The sequence below is a fragment of the Salvelinus fontinalis genome, chromosome 33 (genome assembly GCF_029448725.1).
Source record: "Salvelinus fontinalis isolate EN_2023a chromosome 33, ASM2944872v1, whole genome shotgun sequence".
NCBI lineage: Eukaryota > Metazoa > Chordata > Actinopteri > Salmoniformes > Salmonidae > Salvelinus > Salvelinus fontinalis.
Window position 1 is genome coordinate 36,799,680 of NC_074697.1, and position 14,587 is coordinate 36,814,266.

Below are 14,587 nucleotides of genomic sequence, written 5' to 3' on the forward strand. Positions count from 1 at the left end.
TAGACATGGTTAATGTTGTAAATGACTATTGTAGCTGGAGACGGCTGATGTTTTATGGAATATCTAAATAGGCGTACAGAGGCACATTATCAGCCACCATCAGTCCTGTGTTCCAACGGCACGTTGTATTAGCTAATCCAAGTTTATCATTTTAAAAGGCTAATTGATCATTAGAAAGCCATTTTGCAATTATGTTAGCACAGCTGAAAACTGTTGTGCTAATTAAAGAAGCAATACAAATGGCCTTCTTTAGACTAGTTGAGTATCTGGAACATCAGTATTTGTGGGTTCTATTGCAGGCTCAAAATGGCCAGAAACAAAGCACTTTCTTTTGAAACTCATTAGTCTAATTTTGTTCTGAGCCAGTTTGCGCTGTTCTATGAAGGGAGTAGTACACAGCGTTGTACAAGATCTTCAGTTTCTTGGCAATTTATCGCATAGAATAGCCTTCATTTCTCAGAACAAGAATAGACTGACGAGGTTCAGAAGAAAGTGACCTAACATAATTGCAAAATGTTTTTCTAATGATCAATTAGCATTAGCTAAATTAGCTAACACAACGTGCGATTGGAATACAGGGGTGATGATTGCTGATGATGGGCCTCTCTACACCTATGTAGATATTCCATTAAAAATCTGCCATTTCCAAGCTACAAAAGTCATTTACATTAACAATATCTACAATGTATTTCTGATGAATTTGTTGTTATTTTAATGTACAAAAAAATGATTTTCTTTCAAAAACAAGGACATTTCCTAGTGACCCCAAACTTTTCAACAGTAATGTATATTTTTTTTTATCAGGAAAATTGCTTTTTATGAGGCTATAGGAGCTATACTTGTGGCTATGTTGTTTGGGTGTTTGTATTCTGTCTGTGTTAGAGCCAGGCTGACAAGCAGCAGCATCACTGGTTAGGTCAGCCCTGACAGCTTGAACCAATTATGACAGCTGAGTCCGAGGCGCTGAGCATCTACAAAAGGCGGACGTCTGCAGTTTATGTTCACTTTGACAATAATAGACATTATGTGATTAATAACTGCCCCAACTAGTTCTTATATTTTATGCTGTTTTCACCACTTACTGTTTTTCTCAGTGACACTTGGTCGCTTGTTCATATTTGACTCAGTCAATCTATATTAGCTGCAAAAAAATATAGAGTTTGCAATATAAAAGTTTAAGGACTAAATATAGTAATTTCTTTTATGTTGAAGACATGAAGTATCTGGTATTCAAATTCAGGATAACAGTAGGTCAAAAGAACTCATTGGATGCATCTTTGGGGCTGTTTCAGTGAAGAGTGCATGCATCTATCTAATGGTTATAATCATTTCAACCTCCTCCTAAATATGCCAGTGACTCAAGGTGAACTTGTTTCTTTAGGCTTTGTGAGAACAAGTAAGGATTTCTTTAGCCAGAAGAATGACTGCCTTGTGTCTTGCTAGGAGTGGTTGACAGCACAGGAAAACTGAGGGAGGGAGAATGAGAGAGATGGAGGGGGGGGAGGGCAGACCGTGTCAGCAGAGCAGAGCACAGGACACATTGCTTTGTCACTCTTTTTGTCATGACAGTGTGATGTTAGAGAGTGTGTTTAGGACAGGGAGAGCCTCTCAAACATCGGAGCGACTGACCACAAAAAAAAAACTCCTGCTGCACCTCTCGCTCTCCCCCTTTTGGATTCCATCCAGGCTTTTTTGTTTGGGTTTTGCTGTACATGAAAAAGACCGACAGTGGTGCCCTCTTTGTGACAAGCTGTGTGTTTGCTCAGTCCTGCCATTTTTCTCTCATTGTTACTGGAAACTTGCCCTCAGGTAAAGTAAACTTCCATTATGCTTTGTTAGAAGGGTTGACTTTTTCAGACTGACAATCAGCTGGGAGAGTAGTGGTGTCTGAAAGACTCCAGGTGAGACACAATACTCACTTTGTGTTGGCTGCATGTGTACATCTGTCATTGTTCTAAAGGTTCCTTGACGAGAGTTGGTCTATTGGCATGTTATTCAATATAGTTTATTCTTTATTTGCTGTTGCTGGTTTAAAAGAAGGAGAATCATGAATGAATGAACAAATTAGTGGATCATATGCTTGTTTATCTTGGGATACTTTATTATTGAATTATAAAGGGTTTAAACAAACTTAACTAAATCTATAACAAAATGTTGTAATTCATAGAGATTGTGGGGGAATTTGTATAATCACTCTTGGTTGGATATCATTGTTCCTTATTTGGACACCATCTGGTTGTTTGTGTCAATGCCAACCTCCAGGAGTGGGTCCTCTGACTGTCCTTGGTTTATCAGAGCCCCAGACAGACACAATACAAGCCTAGGTTGTCCTCCCATGAGTCTGCACACTGGAAGCTGAGATCTACAGGGCAGATCAACTAGGCAATGCTTTGCTAGTTGGCTACGATGGAGACCAACAGACAATGATCATGTCTGTGTACCTCTGCCTCTTCTAACTGTTCTCTCATAGTCTATTTGCAGCTTCTCTTTTCAGAGTGGGGAGAAGGAGAGGAGGATAGAGGGAGGTGGAGAGAGAAAGACAGAGAGAGGGAGACATGGGATAGAGACAGGGAGAGAAAGAGAGGGAGAGGGCAGGCACAAACCCGTTACAGAGGCAACAGTCATTGGCACGTTTAGTCCCTTCTTCTTCCCACTCCTTAAACAGTGGATGCTATTGAGAGAAATAGAGAGAGGGAGGGAGTGAGAGAATTGTTTTGCAGTGGGTCAGACACATTGTGGGGGCCTTGCAGAGAGAGAAATGCTCCCTAGAAATGGACTTAAACTGCAATAATAACTCCTTTGTTATGAAAGCTTGTTCTGTTCTGTTCTCACAGAAATCAGGGCCATGTTGTAATCACTCAGCCAGTCTTTCAGTGTGTCCTCTGCACTGTGTCAAATGTTACTGTGTTGTTCCACCAGTCCCACTTCTGCTGTGGGTACTGTGCACTGGCCTGTTAATTACTGCTGCTGGCTACCTTGAATGGGATCATACACTCAGAGTTTCCTGGAAAGAACCTTTTTGATGCTCAATATTGGTCTAACAAGATGCATGATCCCCTTTACACCGTTAGAGAAATGCACAGTATTGACAGAACAGAAATAAGTGGTCTACTATGGTGTGCTCAAGCGGTTCATGGCGCTTCCTTCAGGGCATATGTATGCTGGTGTTGGTGTGAGGTCAAATCTGGCCAATGCCCTTCTAACACAGTAACACACTTTCTCCTCCTTACGTCCATGTCTTTCCTCACTGTCTCTTAAATAAACATGAAATGGGAAGTACATAAACCAGATGAAATAGGTCATTTTTTTACAGATATATCTTATATATTGTATACAATAGAGCACTAGCTGTCATATACACTGAACAAAAATATAAACACAACATGCATCATTTTACAAAGATTTTACTGAGTTACAGTCAATTGAAATACATTCATTAGCCCCTAATCTATGGATTTCACATGACCGGGAATACAGATGTGCATCTATTGGTCACAGATACCATTAAAAAAAGGTAGAGGCATGGATAAAGAAAATCTGTCAGTATCAGGTGTGACCCCCATTTGCCTCATGCAGCGCAACACATCTCCTTCGCACAGAGTGGATCAGGCTGTTGATTGTGGGTTGTGGAACGTTGTCCCACTCCTCTTCAATGGCTGTACGAAGTTGCTGTATATTGGCTGGAACTGGAACACACTGTCGTACACGTCGATCCAGAGCATCCCAAACATGCTCAGTGGGTGACATGTCTGGTGAGTACGCAGGCCATGGAAGAACATTTTCAGCCTCCAGGAATTGTGTCCAGATCCTTGCGACATGGGGCTGTGAATTATCATGCTGAAACATGAGGTGATGGCAGCGGATGAATGGCACAACAATGGGCCTCAGGATCTCGTCACGGTATCTCTGCACATTTAAATTGTCATTGATCAAATGCAATTGTGTCCGTTGTCCATAGATTATGCCTGCCCATACCATAACTCCACCATGGGGCACTCTGTTCACAACATTGACATCAGCAAACCGCTCGCCCACACTACGCCGTGCACACTGTCTGCCATCTGCCCAGTACAGTTGAAACCGGGATTCATCCATGAAGAGCACACTTCTCCAGCGTGCGAGGGGCCATCGAAGGTGAGCATTTGCTCACTGAAGTCGGTTATGCCACCGAACTGCAGTCAGGTCAAGACCCTGGTGAGGATGACGAGCACTCAGATGAGCTTCCCTGAGACGGTTTCTGACAGTTTGTGCAGAAATTATTTGGTTGTGCAGACCCACAGTTTTATTAGCTGTCCGGTGGCTGGTCTCAGACCACCACGCAGATGAAGGAGCCGGATGTGGAGGTCTTGAGCTGGCGTGGTTCCGCGTGGACTGTGGATGTGAAGCCGGTTGGACGTACTGCCAAATTCTCTGAAACGGCTTATGGTAGAGAAATTAACATTAAAGTGTAGCAAAAGTTCTGGTGGACATTCCTGAAGTCAGCATACCGATTCCATACTCCCTCAAAACATCTGTGGCATTGTGTTGTGTGAAATAACTGCACATTTTAGAGTGGCATTTTATTGTCCCTAGCACAAGGTGCACCTGTGTAATGATCGTGCCGTAATTAGCTTCTTAATATGCCACGTCTATCAGGTGGATGGATTGTCTTGGCAATGGAGAAATGCTAACTAACAGGGATGTAAGCAAATTTGTGCACAACATTTGAGAGAAATAAGCTTTTTGTGCCTATGAAATATTTCTGGGATCTTTTATTTCACCTCATGAAACGGGACCGACACTTTACATGTTGCGTTTATATTTTTGTTCAGTATAGTATATCTGTCTTCCTTTTATCTAATGAGTAGTTTCCCAAGCTGTGATGATACCTGTCTGTGAGAGAGTGTTATTGTTATAAACAGCTGTGTGTTCCGGGGACCTCAGGCCTTTCCGACAGCTGCAACATCTGGGCTTCACACACTACCAGGCGATATCTATCTGTATAGATACTGCAGACTGGATGACCTTTCCTGAAGGTCTTTCCTCATGTGATTTCCTTTCCTCAGTCTTGGTCTTTTTTTCCTCGCCTCGAGGCAAGCCCTTCATCCAAAACAAAGACATTCTCAGTTTCAGACTGAATCGTCCTTTGAAATCTTTTTTCTATTTTATAGTCGGTTATTTCCTGTTTGCAAGAACTTGGGAAGTGAGCTGATCTTAAGTCTTCACAACGATATCTTCGAATTGGTGGTTCCCCAGAGGATGGGGCTAGCAACATTTACATTTACATTTAAGTCATTTAGCAGACGCTCTTATCCAGAGCGACTTACAAATTGGAAAGTTCATACATATTCATCCTGGTCCCCCCATGGGAATTGAACCCTGGTCCCCCCGTGGGAATTGAACCCACAACCCTGGCGTTGCAAGCGCCATGCTCTACCAACTGAGCCACACGGGACCACGACACCAGGGTTGTGGGTTCCATTCCTTCTTGGTCCAGATATACACACACTGTCAAAATTGACAGTTATATAAGTTGCTTTAGATAAAAGCCTCTGCTAACCATATTAAGATTCACAGATTTGTTTGGTGGTAGTTAGTTCACAATCAATGAAACCCAACATTAGCTGGTCATCATTATTACTGGTGCAATATCTGAGAACACGCAAGACTGATCGTTGGGGTGTTTTCGAGATGTGTTGTCACGGTAACACATGGTTGGCGGTCCAAACGAGATGTCATCATGTAAGTCACTGGTAACATTTACCGCAGTTGAACAGGGAACCTGTTGTCACTTTGTCCAAAGAAACCACTCTCTCTCTGGCTACTTGTCTGGAAAATGTCTCATTATAGGCCACATCATTTGACTACATATGAACACAAGATGCTTGTCCAAAACAAGAGCTAGAGTACTTTGATATATTGCAGCCTTTCAATTCATATTCACCAGGTTGGAATCTGTGATTTCGCTCTGCATGTTGTCTGAACATGAACAATTCAAAATTGTAATGAATACTCAGGGAGAAAAGGGTGTAGAGTCACACGCAGAGCATGGCAGATGTTTATTAAGCCTTCGCAGAACGCAGGAATCGTGGTCGCAGGCAAACAATGGTCAAACACAGGTAGGCAGTCAAAAACAAACAATACCTCACAACCATACAAACAGAAAGAACTGAACTAAATATGGAGCTGATGAGACCAGGTGAGAAACAAACGCAGGTGAAATCAATTAACAAAAATGAAAGACAGTGCTACGTTCCAAAACACAAAGAAACAGGGCTACGTTCAAGAACACAAAGAAACAGGGCTACGTTCAAGAACACAAAGAAAAAGAAGACATGGTTGACTGAGAAAAGAAAAGAACAACCTTACAGAAATAGAGTTGTTTTGGGAAGGAGATTCTTGAATGTAGTGGAGGGGGAGAAGAGGATGGCTGTCCATCCATCCAGAGGAGCAGTTTCCATTACTCAAAGGGATATATCCCACACCGTCGTTTCCTCCCCCCACCCTGCTTCCACCTCTTCCTTGTTACTCCGTCTTCTCATAGTGCTGTCCTTGGCAACAACAACAGCCAACACATTTCCCCTTTTCCTTTATAGACCAGACTGCGTTTCTGAACTAATTTGTGAAGACCTCTCTCTTGTAATTGACTGACATTTGCCACTTGATGATGAGGACAAAGTGAGAGTCAAAGGGAGAGAGGGGAGGGTGGGTCTGTGACACTCTTGACAAGCAGCATATTGTGTGAAAGGGCTGCCTTTCAACTCCAAAAAGGAGGGAGGGTGGCTGCTGTTTTGTTGCCCTGACACACAGGGCCCTGTGTACTTGTTACTCAGCTTATTCTGGCAACACCACATTCAAATTCCTGGCTCGCCACACCTCTTTGTCTGTTTTTATTTCTTAAGAGGGACTGCAAGATTAATGAATAGACCAATACGTCAGTCAAAATACTGTTGGAGAGGCACAGCCTGGTACCAAAGAGTTTGGCAGCGGTTGGCACTCCAGCCAAACGTCACCTGGCTGGTATCGAGTTACAGACTTTTGACTCACTTAGAGAGAGGAAAGTGCTACATTTGCCTGCTGTCGTTTCCATTTGGAGAATTTTCAGTTTAAGAAAGAGGAACTGTGTGTACACCGAGCAAGTCCTGGGACAGCCTGTTTTGAGGATCCAGAAAGCCATGGCACCGGTGTTTCTGCCCACTGACCAGCTGAGGACACTGACCTGAGAGATGGAGCATTATCTCTGTCCAGCTAACATTGGGGTCAGAGTACTCCTGGCGTCAAAGGTCCATACTAAAATTCAGGTTGTACCAAAGGTAAGAGGGAGCATAGAGCTGTAAACATGGAAATGTATAGATGGATAAAAGAGTTAAGAAAGAATTGGATACTTTAGTGAGATTCATAGTTGGCATGTTGTAAGACGTGCTCAGAAGCTTAGATTAAAGTAGTGTAACTGATTGTCATTTTATTTCTCATTGTATAACAAAAACAGTTGGGGGCCTCCCGAGTGGTGCAGTGGTCTAAGGCACTGCATCACAGTGCTAGAGGCGTCTGAGTTTCGATCCCAGGCTGTATCACAACCGGCTGTGAGTCCCATAGGGCGGCGCACAATTGGCCCAGCGTTGTCCGGGTTAGGGGAGGGTTTGGCTGGGGGGCTTTACTTACGCCCTAGCAACTCCATGTGGCGGGCCAGGTGCTTGCAGGCGGATCTCGGTTGTCACTTGAACGATGTTTCCTCCGACCCATTGGTGCGGCTGGCTTCCGGGTTAAGCTGGCTGGTGTTAAGAAGCGTGGTTTGGCGGGTCATGATTTGGAGAACGCATGACTCTACCTTTGCCTACCGAGCCCGTTGGGGAGTTGCAGCGATGAGACAAGACCAAAATTGGGGAGAAAAATAAAAAAAGGTTTAAAAAATAAGGAAAAAAATAATTCATTAAAACATAATTTTTTACAAAAACAGTTGGACTGTGGAAATGGAAAGTAGAAATTTTACATTTGGAGACCAGCTATGTATACTAATCAACATGGTCTCCCCTCACTCTATCTCTCTCGATAATTCTCTATTTACATCATAGAGAATTGGCTAGGATATCTGTTTCCCAAAGGCTGTCGGTCAGCTCTGTTCTCACACACATTGTCCAATAATTCCCTGGGGGTTTCCCTGGCCATGTGCTGTCTGTATCAGCATGTGTGGTGGGGCAACGGTGTGGGACGGCTGGGCCCTGTAACCTAGTGGAGTGGAGGAGGGTCCAGTCGCCTAGTCCATTCCCTCTCTCCTCTGGGGGATTATGGACATTGAAAATAGCTTTTTGTGCCGACCAGCACTGAAATTCCTGTAGAGCTCTGTGTCTTTGGGAAACAAACAGCCAAAATCAACGGAACTTTTGAGCAATGACCCGCATTTGGAGTACCATGGTACCACTCTAACTCTCTAACTCCCCCTGCCCTATCCCCTAATGGTAGTAAGGAAATATTGGAGCCGGAGAAAGAATGACTCACTCCCTAACGGTTGACCTGGCATCTAAGCCAGGGGTTTAGTTTTAGTCAACCTTGCCTTGCTGGTCGTGCATGTATTAGATAGCGCTTTGTGTTTTGCATGTGAAGGACATATTTTTGTATGGAAACGTTAATCCAATAATTATAGCGTTCCTCTTCTATCCACTGAGCTACATCACTGTAGTTCCAGTATTTGCTGGTATGAGTTGTTCAGTGATGTCAGTGCAGTGGTGAGGAATCAGTCACACAGCATAACATATCCCATATCGTAATGACCAACAGGGATTATGAAGAGGCTATAATGCATTGTAAGACTTGTCATAAGAATGTATGACCCATTATACAGTCTTATCATTGCATAATGATCACAATTAACTGAATAATGGCCATTTTAAATCAATTGAAAATGTATAAATAAGTTATAAAGCATTATGACACATGTCTTTCACAAAGGGTATGACGATCTGTGAGTCTGTGTTCTGTTGCTCTGCTGTTCCCCACAGTGGAGCAGGTGGCGTGTTTAGCCTGCAGCAGAGAGTGGCTGTGGTCCAAAACGGATAGCTCTGGGCCAAGGCCCTGAGCCTGTGTGTTTTGAGCACACCATCAGCTGAGGAAGGAATGACAAAAACTTTTCCAGGTCATGCAGACCATGTCAATATTGATATCATCATGTGTTGTCGGTTGGTTTGACACTCCTATTATTCCTACAGAATGATTAATTGTAAATCAGAAATAGTTGCACTTGTAACATCAGCATCAGAAGCGTAAGTGACCATTTAGTTGAGAGATCATTGTACATATCAAATCTCTAATTTAATGTTTAAAACATCTGCATCTGTTCTTAGTAAATGTTAAAAGTCCCGTTTGCATTTTAGTCTCTTGCATCCTGATCTTTTGGACGGGTTTCCCGAACTACACACAGAGATCATTGTGCTGTCCCTTATATCCTTCGGTTCCTTATATGAAAGTGACAGAGGCCACTATCGGACCCTGGCCTTGGCCTCAGCCCTACAGGAAATGCTTCCTCTGTCGGCCACACAGGATGTCCACATATAGTGACACTCAGAACCGTCGTGGTCAACCTCTTCTAGCTGTCCTTCTTTGTTTGTCATCTTTTTCCTCTTGCTGTCACTCTGCCTTTCCGGAATCCTTCCATGAAGAGATGCAGTCTCTTATATGGTTCACAGTTCACACAACACGTCCATCTGTTGACTTTCTCAAGCCCTATTTTCGTCAACCTTGTTTTAAAATCAGACAATAACTTTTCATAGGTGCTTTTGCTTATGTTATTTGGAGAGTTTGACGAGAAAGTACCATCGTACTAGCCCGTTTTAGCTGTACATGTCAACCATAACTTTAGTTAAATAAACAACACTTTTAGCCATGCGCAAAAACAAAAGTGGAAACCTTTTATTCTGTCTGGGAAGCCACATCCATTGGCTGTATCCCATTTACCAATGCTGTTCATTAATCTATTCTTAGATTTCTGTTATGATTTGAAAGCTTTGAATGGTTTTTACAATGATTCGTGAAAATTCTAATTAAATCCAAACTTGTGGGGCCAGTTATCTAGTTAAGTAGATAATCTCAGTTTGTACAAATTAAATGTACTGTTTCTCATTCTCTTTGTTACTAGGTTAGACTGACCAACCTCAACCACTGACCCTGACTGTCATTGTACCCTGCCTATTGCAGATTCCCTTTGTTCTATGTGGCCTATAATAAACAGTCATATATCTCACTGGTGTTAGAGAGAAGGAGAGTAGGGAGGGAAGCCTTTGATGCTGCTCACTGTTTAGCCCCCTGTATGGTGTACATATTAGGACATATACCCCTCCTACTTGTCCCAGGTACAAACGTTTTGACGTTTTGAAATGGAGAGGTACTTACCTGAGTTTGTCCAATGAAAACTGTGTGTTCTACTGAACATGACCCAGATGGAAACAATAACAATCAGATTTTGTGATTATCAATGGAACTATTTGCATTAAAGGAAAACAGCCGGTATGATGCATTTTACATCATATGAGGCTGTGTTTTACATCATATGAGGCTGTGTTTTACATCATATGAGGCTGTGTTTTGCATCATATGAGGCTGCGTTTTGCATCATATGAGGCTGCGTTTTGCATCATATGAGGCTGTGTTTTACATCATATGAGGCTGTGTTTTACATCATATGAGGCTGTGTTTTGCATCATATGAGGCTGCGTTTTGCATCATATGAGGCTGCGTTTTGCATCATACCGGATGTATTTAGGTATTTTGAAAGTTATATATCTTGAAAACTTGATTGCTGACATGCATAACACTTTAGGACTATATCAACAACTATTTAAATATATTGCTCTCTCTTCAGAGACAGATTTTAAATGAACCCTTCAACATGCTTTATGTTGTATGTTATTAAGAGTTTACCAGCAGTTTACTAGTCCACCGAGTGGAAACCAGACCAAGTTAAACAGCCACGTGCAGCAGGACTGTTCATCGCATGTTGTAACTGTGGAAATGATTTGTGTTGTATTCTTATCATTGGCGACGGGTTGTGTCTCATCTCCTAGATCTGTAGTATCACTTTGTTTCAGTAGGTTGTGTGCTTTCTTGTGATGCAATGGCTGTAGTAACCCTCAATATATCACTTGGTTCTATCACATAAAGAAGTATGTCAATCAATCAATACAATTTATTTATAAAGACCTTTTAACATCAGCAGATGTCACAAAGTGCTATACAGACACCCAGCCTAAAACCCCAAACAGCAAGCAATGCAGATGTAGAATCACGGTGGGTAGGAAAAACTCCCTGGAAAGGCAGGAACCTAGGAAGAAACCTAGAGAGGAACCAGGCTCTGGGGGGTGGCCAGTTCTCTTCTGGCTGTGCAGGTTGAAGATTATGAGAGTTGTTCAAATGTTCATAGATGACCTGAAGGGTCAAATAATGAGAGAGAGAGAGACTTAAAGATGTTGATGTCATCATTCTGCAGGAGACATGGTGTCACTCACTGTCCCATAGGCTACAGAGATATAATTGTGCCATCACAGAAACACAGCTCTGTCAATAGAGGCAGAGACTCTGGAGGACTGATCATTTGGTACAAATCCGAAATACAAAATCTAAATGATCCCCTCAAAATTGGTAAATATTACATTTGGTTAAAAATGAAAAAAGAACTTGTACTGACAGAAAAAGATGTGTTCCTTTGCGCAAAATATCCAAACACTCTTAGATAACTTTTAACTTTGGATAGCACATTCACTCAAAGTAAAGAAGGCATCAATCTAGCAGTAAAAAACATCAACTATTTATTCAGGCAAACGGCAAAAGAAGCACAATTGAAATTGATAAAAAACTAAACAAAAAAGACCACAGATGACAACTGGTTTGATGCAGATTGTAAAATTATAAGGAAAAAACTTAGAACACTATCCAACCAAAAGCACAGAGACCCAAATAATGGTGAATTACGCCTTCATTACTGTGAGACTTTAAAACTCTATAAACGTAACACTCAGAACCAAAAAAGCACAGTACAACAGCAAGCAGCTGATACTATTTGAGGAGTCCATAAACACAAACAACTTCTGCCAAAATTGGAAGAAAAAAAATCGAAACAAGAGGAATTAGCAATAAAAAATGGTGACATATGGACAACCCATTTTAAAACACTCTACAACACAAATTGACACAAATGCAGAACAATACAAAATTCATTGAGAAGTTTAATGGATTAGAAAAAGTTATAAAGGACAATCAAAATCCATTGGACTCCCCAATTACTGACCAGGAGCTCTATAAGAAACTTCAGGCTCTCAAATTTAAAAAAGCATGCAGACCTGATGGCATCCTAATTGAGATGCTCAAACTCACGAGTGCAAAATTTTAATTGGCTATATCAAAACTGTTTAATTTGATTGTGCGTGTAGGTTATTTCCATGACATCTGGAATCAAGGACTCATAAGCCCAATCTTTAACAATGGAGACAAATTTGACCCTAACAATTACAGAGGCATTTGTGTGAACAGTAACCTGGGGAAGGTTTTCTGTAGTATTATAAATGTAAGAGTTCTAAACTTCCTTAATAAGCACAATGTCTTGAGTAAAAGCCAAATTGGATTTATACCAAAACATTGCACGACTGATCATATTACACCTTACACACCCTGATAGATAAACATGTACACCAAAATAATACCGAAATATTCGCTTGCTTTATCGACTTCCAAAAAGCATTTGATTCTATTTGGCATACAGGACTGTTCTACAAAGTTATTGAAAGTGGTGTAGGGGGTAAAACATATGACATAATTAAATCAATGTATACTGGCAATATGTGCAGCATTAAAATTGGCAAGAAAATAACAGAATTCTTTAACCAGGTGCGGGGCCTTTGCCAGGGTTGCAATCTGAGCCCTGTACTCTTCAATATTTACTTCAACGAATTGGCCACTATTCTAGAAAAATCCTCAGCCCCTGGTGTTAGGCTCTACAATTCAGAGGTTAAATGCCTACTTTTCGCAGATGATACCCACAGCACATGGCCTACAGCAGAGCCTGGACCTGCTAGAGCAATACTGCCAGACCTGGGCCCTGTCAGTAAACCACAAAAAAACGAAAATAATGATTTTCCAGAGAAAATTCAGATCTCTGGGAATTAGACCAAAGTTCTCATTAGGTACAAAATACACTGCTCAAAAAAATAAAGAAAAATTCTTTAAAAATTCCCTTTATTTTTTTGAGCAGTGTATATAGAGTACTGCACACACTACAATTATTTAGGTTTAAAAATAAGCTCAACTGGACACCTTAATGGGGCAGTGAATGAACTGAGAGAGAAAGCACGCAGGGCATTCTACGCCATTAAAAAAACGAATTCAAATTGAAATACCTAATTGAATGGGTCATTGAACCAATTGCACTTTATGGCAGCGAGGTGTGGAGTCCACTTGTAAAACAAGATTTCAGCAAATAGGACAAACACCACATTGAAACCCTGCATGCAGAGTTCTGTAAGATTCTCCTACATGTCCAGAGGAAAACTACAAACAATGCATGCTGGGCAGAATTAGGCCAATATCCACTAATAATAAAAACTCCAAAAAGAGCAATTAAGTTTTGGAAATCTAAAATACAGTGACCCCCTCTCATATCATTACCAAGCCCTGCAATGCCAAGAGCTGAGCAAAGAAAAAAGTCCCCTCATCCAGCTGGTCCTGGGGCTGAGTTCACAAACCTGTTCTACTAACACACTGAAGCCCCAGGACCAGAACATCCAATCAATCAGAATAAACCAAATTACAACACAATCAAAACAAAACTACATTGCTTATTGGGAAACACAGCACAAGCAAAATGCAGTGCTATCTGGCCCTAAATTGACAGTACACCATAGCAAACTATTTGACCATGGTTACTGATCAAAACCTTAGAAAAACATTAACAAAGTACAAGCTCAGTGAGCACAGCCTTGCCATTGAGATGGGTAGACACAGGAAAAACTGGCTCCCTGTAGAGGAAAGGCTGCACAACCACTGCACAACAGCAGAACCTGAGACGGAGCTGCATTTCCTTACAAAATGTAAAAAATATAAAACAATTAGAGACTGTCATTTCCCCAAATTTGAAACCCTCATTCAAGGTTTCAAAGACCTCTCTGATGAGAGTAGGCTACCCATCCTGTTGGGGGAGGACGCAGAGAGCTGTGGTTTGGCAGCGCACTACATTGCTGACGGCCATAAGATGAGGGACAGTGTCTGACAGACCAATCAACTTGCACATGTACTCTACTATATGCTTATTGTTATTGTTCAATGTATGGTTATTTTTGACCCTTGGTTATTGTTGTTACTGTTGTCCTGCTGACAATTTGGATTCTTATTATTTTCATATTGTAAATATCAAAAGTAAGCTTTGGCAATATGTACATTGTTACGTCATGCCAATAAAGCAAATTGAATTGAATTTTTTTTAAATTGAAAGAGAGAGAGAGACAAACACGGCAGATCAGGGCCAAGGTAGCACATCTGGTGAACAGGTAATGGTTCCATATGTAAGGGGTGAGTAACTGGTGGCAGTGAAGTCAAACGCAGGAGAGCAGAACTTGGTAAATAGTCGGAG

At 41.5% G+C, this 14,587-nt stretch overlaps 1 protein-coding gene across 13 annotated transcripts in view; it reads left to right on the forward strand.

Annotated features, from left to right (window-relative positions):
- The first annotated feature begins 1,561 nt into the window (after positions 1 to 1,561).
- Positions 1,562 to 14,587, forward strand: part of phldb1b (pleckstrin homology-like domain, family B, member 1b) — a 93,210-nt gene continuing 80,184 nt past the window's right edge. For 3 of the 13 annotated variants that reach the window (XM_055895972.1, XM_055895967.1, XM_055895978.1), the window contains exon 1: positions 6,977 to 7,292. In XM_055895972.1, the coding sequence (XP_055751947.1) occupies positions 7,206 to 7,292 (87 nt within the window). In that variant the 5' untranslated portion in view covers positions 6,977 to 7,205. Of the gene's footprint in view, positions 1,810 to 6,961; positions 7,293 to 14,587 lie in introns of those variants that run through there. The other 10 variants (XM_055895968.1, XM_055895971.1, XM_055895964.1 and 7 more) reach the window with 6 other exon arrangements.